Source organism: Nannospalax galili, unplaced genomic scaffold (assembly GCF_000622305.1).
Source record: "Nannospalax galili isolate Female #2095 unplaced genomic scaffold, S.galili_v1.0 scaffold180, whole genome shotgun sequence".
Lineage (NCBI taxonomy): Eukaryota > Metazoa > Chordata > Mammalia > Rodentia > Spalacidae > Nannospalax > Nannospalax galili.
The window spans coordinates 4,205,942-4,210,503 of record NW_008348199.1 but is presented as its reverse complement, the minus strand read 5'-3'; the positions used below and the strand labels follow the sequence as shown (position 1 = coordinate 4,210,503).

Here is a 4,562-nt window from a genome sequence, read left to right as displayed (position 1 = left end):
GGGGGTGGGGGGGGCGCTTGCGGGGGTGGAAGACCGTGCGTGAGGGGCTTGGGTGTTTGGAGTGGGAGCCTGTGATGGGGGGGCTCGGGTGCTTGAGCCGGTGAGTGGTTGGGGAGCCAGTGAGTGGGGGCTCATCTGGCTGCCTGCAGAACTTCCCACTTCGGGAGGCCACGGTGAACCTGCCCTTGTGTAAGACCGTGAATGGTTAGGTGCCCAGTACTGGGCCGATGGCGGAAGTGCGTGGCACCAGCAGGTGGAGGGCATAGAAGTGCAAAATGCTGACAGCGGTGGGGCGGTCCAGGCCGGTTCAGCGGTGAGCTTCCATCTTTTTAGGCGTGATAAGTTGTGGACGTTCGGTCAGGGATGCTAACTCTGATCTACCTAGGGCGAGGGTGACGGACCGGCACCAGGGGACGATGACGTATTGGGCCTGCATTCTGCGGGATGCTGGTGGACCGCGGCACCGTCAGGACCGGGGCGTTAACCCTTCCGTCCCAGAACTGATGACGTAGTGGCTCCTGGAGCAGGTCCAAAGGAAATTGCGGCCCCTTTAAACCTCGCGAGGGTGGGGCCGAGGACCCGGAGGTTGCTCTCCCTGCTGGCTCCAAGGCCGCGAGGGGCGGGGCCTTGCTATGCAAATCGGAGCTGCTGATCGATGACGCGCCATCACCCCACGCGCCGCTCCGCGCGCCGATTGGCTGACGCCTGCCTGGTCCCATTGACAACAAACAAGGGGATGCGCGGTGGGGGCGGGGCCCCGGGGGCGGGGCCCGGGCGGGGGAATCCCGCCCCGCCCTTTCCGCGCGGAGCTCGGGCGTCGCGCAAACATGGCGGCAGCTGGCACGGGCCGGTGAGGCGGTACCGGGTGGGGGCTGTCGGGTATCATGGGCGGTAGCGGCGGCACCGCCCCCGCGTCTCCCTGAGCCGGCCCTCACGGGGCCTCTGCGCCGAGTTGGGCGATGGACGACAGTGGCGAGTTGGGCGGTCTGGAGACCATGGAGACCCTCACGGAGCTGGGCGACGAGCTGACCCTGGGGGACATCGACGGTGAGCGCGGGGCGGGCGGACGCGCGGGGAGGAAGGGGTTACAGCAGCGCGCGCTTGCGGGTGCGCGTGCGCCCACCCCGCCGCAGCCCCGGCCGGCGCGGCCCCGCGGTCCCCAGCCTTTCTGGCTGGCCCGGGACGATTCCCGGACGAGTCCCGGGGCGTTCGGCCGCGGAAGCCGGGTGTGGCCCGAGCAGGGAGCGGGGCGTCCGGCTGTGCACCTGTCAACTCCGCCGGGCGGGGCTCCGGAGTTTCCCGAACTGGGCCCGGGCACTCGGCGCTCCGGGGCTCGGCGCTCCACTCCTCTTGTCTCGGGATTGACTGACAGCCCGGGCTCCAGGCGCGCTGGAAAACTTTGGGCAACAGCTGCGGGTGCAACTTGCTGGTGGAGCGGGCAGCGCTGCAAGCGCCTCTCCCGGGATGGAGACCCGGGCGTGCCTGCGGTCGCTTTGCAAGGGGAGCAACGGGGACTGAATGGTGGCTCCCGGGCACTGGCTGGGCAGCGGGCGACCTTTGTCTCGGCCACCTTGACTGCAGAGAGCCCGGAGCCCAGGGATCCTCTCTTGCATTTGCCTCATTTTTCGACCAAGATTTGAAGAGAGTCCCAGACTTGCCCCCATGGTCATCATGTTGATTGATTAACAAAGTTCAGTTCTGTTAGTTCCTTTCCACTCTACCTTCGGGGATTTGAAGTCCAGTTAATAGGCTTTAGAAGTGTAATAATTCTCAATAGTTGGGCCCTTCATACGTTCTAGGCTCTAAATTTTACTCCGTGTATTATTCCTCACAACAGTTTTGCAAAATAGATGTTACTCCATTTTTCCCTCTCAAGAGGTGTCTAAGGTCACTCACCTTGAGTCAGAACTTTTAAGCAGTGATTTAGGAGCATTGTGCTTTTCCTTTTACAAAGTGTTTTTACATCTGAACACTCACTGCAGTCTGCAGGCAGCTATTATAATTGCATCCTCATTTTGCAGATGAAGAAACAGACCATTCTCTTTTGGAGGAAGAGATGAATGTGGGAACAGCTATCTGAAAAAGATCTGTTCGCCTCTTTCTTTTCTCTTGTTTTTATAGTATTTCCCCCCTTCATTTGTCCTTTTCATTTTGGTCATCCAGACCGTGTGACAAGACCCTGTAATTAAGTCCTACTTTTAACCAGATTCTTCCACTCGGTGTTGCTAAATATAAGATGGTTAACAAATGGGAGGAGTTAGTTCTTGGAACCTATGGAGAGTAGCTGACTTGTTTGAGCACTGGGGTGTTACACACTCACACACATTTCTCTCAGTCCTCAGAACAATCAGATAAAGATGATTGTCACTCTAGTCATCTCACAGATGAAACTGCAGCCCAGGGCTTCACCCAGTGTTCCACAGTCAGTAGGAAGTAGGCTTCACTGTGTACTAGCAAGGGTATAAAAAGAGATCATATATGTTTTGTACTTATTTATAATTGATCCTTGTCTTAATTTTCTTTTTTTAATTTTTTAAAAGAAATTATTTTATGTGTATGAGTGTATTGCTTGCATGTAAGTGCACCTGTGTCATGCAGTGCCGGCAGAGGTTAGAAGAGGGTGTCTGATCCCCTGGAACTGGAGTTACAGACCACTGTTAGCTGCCATGTGGGTGCTAGGAATTGAACCTGGTTTCTCTGTAAGAGCAGTCCATGCTCTTAAACACTAAGACATCTTTCTAGCCCCTTTGTCTTAATTTTCAGTGTGTGAAATTACCTAGTGGTTAATACTAACTTTATTTCCATAAATTGTGTACCCTGGAAACTCTAGCAGTGAGTCAGTGGCTTTGCAGGTCCCCCACCAGGTTTGGGAAGTGTGGGGCCCTGGCTTCAAGAGCAGTAATAATTCAATATTGGCTTTGGTGTCTTAATTGTCAGGAGTGGGGTGCATAGAAAGGATGGAATTTTATGACCACATGGAGATGGGGTGAGTGACAGACTGTAATGCTGAGTGAACAGCTTGTATTTGCATAGGGCAGTTAAATGAAAGTCACTGCGGAAGCTTGGTAAAGGCAGGTTTACCAGGAAGTCCACACCAAGGAATTAGCCTTTGACCCTTGAAGAACTGGTTGGCCAGACTAAAGGCCAGTGGTCTACAGATAGAAGTATCCCTTAATATTCACCTCTTCTCCCTCTGGCATGTTACTACAGTGAGGGCAAGAACCTTTCCTTTTCTTCCCATAATTCTTTGCACTAGAACAGTTCCTGGCACAATGAGAATGCTTACTAAATACTTGTTTTGTTAGGTTTTTTGAGACATGGTCTCCCTATAGCCCCAGCTGGCCTGGAACTCACTATGTAGACCAGGCTGGCCTCAATTTCACAGAGATCCACCTAAAGGTGCTCACCACCATGCCTGCCTTCACTAGGGCATGTTTGTGAAATATCTGTATGACTATCTGGACAGGATACTAAGTTGTATTAGATACAGTTTTCAGTATTGGATCAGATCAGGGGTGACCAGCCCAGATGCTCCTGGGAGCCAGTCAAATGAGGAAGGAAAGAGATTATATGAATATATTTACTTTTGTATGTAATGATGGGGATAAAGGGATATGTACAACCTAGAGATCTCATCATGCTTTCCTCTAGCTGTGAGCCCACAGAAACCAGCCTGTTCGCTCATCTAGCCCCTTTCTTGCGTGTCTTCTAAGTATCCCCATAACAGACATAGTACTGAGGGTACTGTCACACAAGCCCTACAGGGCCTCTTCTCTCTCAGAGGAGAGAGTTTAAAGTAAAATAAGTGATCAGTGGGCTGGAACTATAGCTTTGCAGTCAGATGTTTGCCTAGCATGTGTGAAGCTCTGGGTTTAATACCCAGCTCTGCAAAACAACATAAATGAACAAGCTAGCCATTTGTGGGACACAACTGTAACTAACCCCAGCTACTACTGAGGATGTCACAGAGGACTGCCTCAAGTTAAAGGCCAGCTTGAGCAGCTTAATGAGATGCCCCCCACACACACCTCAAAATAAAAATGAAAAAGAGTGCTAGGGATGTAGCGGAGCTCTTGCCTGGTGTGTGTGAAGCCCTGGGTGCAGTCCCCAGTACTGAAGAAGAAGAAAAAAAAGAAAGTGATCGTACCAGAACATTGTGAAAATAAAATGGGCTATATCAGAGTGTAGCATCTGTTATACAGAGTGTGTATCTATAATACATCCCCATTTTATTTTCATAATAAAATATTTTCATAAAAATAATAGGATAGCCTAGTTTAGATCAGGTAGTCCAGGGAGGCCTCTTGGAAGAAGAATCATTGTCCTTTTTTTTTTTTGGTCTCTCTGTAGCCCCAGCTGTCCTGCAACTCACTATGTAGACCAGGCTGGCCTTGAACTCACAGTGATCTGCTTGCCTCTGCCTCCTGAGTGCTGGGATTAAAGGCGTGCATCACCACGCCCGGCCAATGTCTTTCTTTTTAAAGAAATGCCCCAGTCTGGATTTTTATGTGAAATCTCCAGGTTTAAAAAAATTTTTTTATACATTTAAAAAATATTTTATT

The 4,562-nt window shown here is 51.5% G+C and overlaps 1 protein-coding gene across 4 annotated transcripts in view; it reads left to right on the top strand.

Annotated features, from left to right (window-relative positions):
- Positions 1-795: 795 nt before the first annotated feature.
- The window catches only part of Srebf2 (sterol regulatory element binding transcription factor 2), a 72,175-nt gene continuing 68,408 nt past the window's right edge, over positions 796-4,562 (top strand). For 3 of the 4 annotated variants that reach the window (XM_029569134.1, XM_029569133.1, XM_029569135.1), the window contains exon 1: positions 809-1,047. Coding sequence is in view for 2 of the 4 variants with exons in the window: in XM_029569135.1 (XP_029424995.1) it covers positions 960-1,047 (88 nt within the window). In the remaining 2 variants the exon portion in view is untranslated. Of the gene's footprint in view, positions 1,048-4,562 lie in introns of all 4 variants that reach the window. The other variant, XM_008844789.3, reaches the window with a different exon arrangement.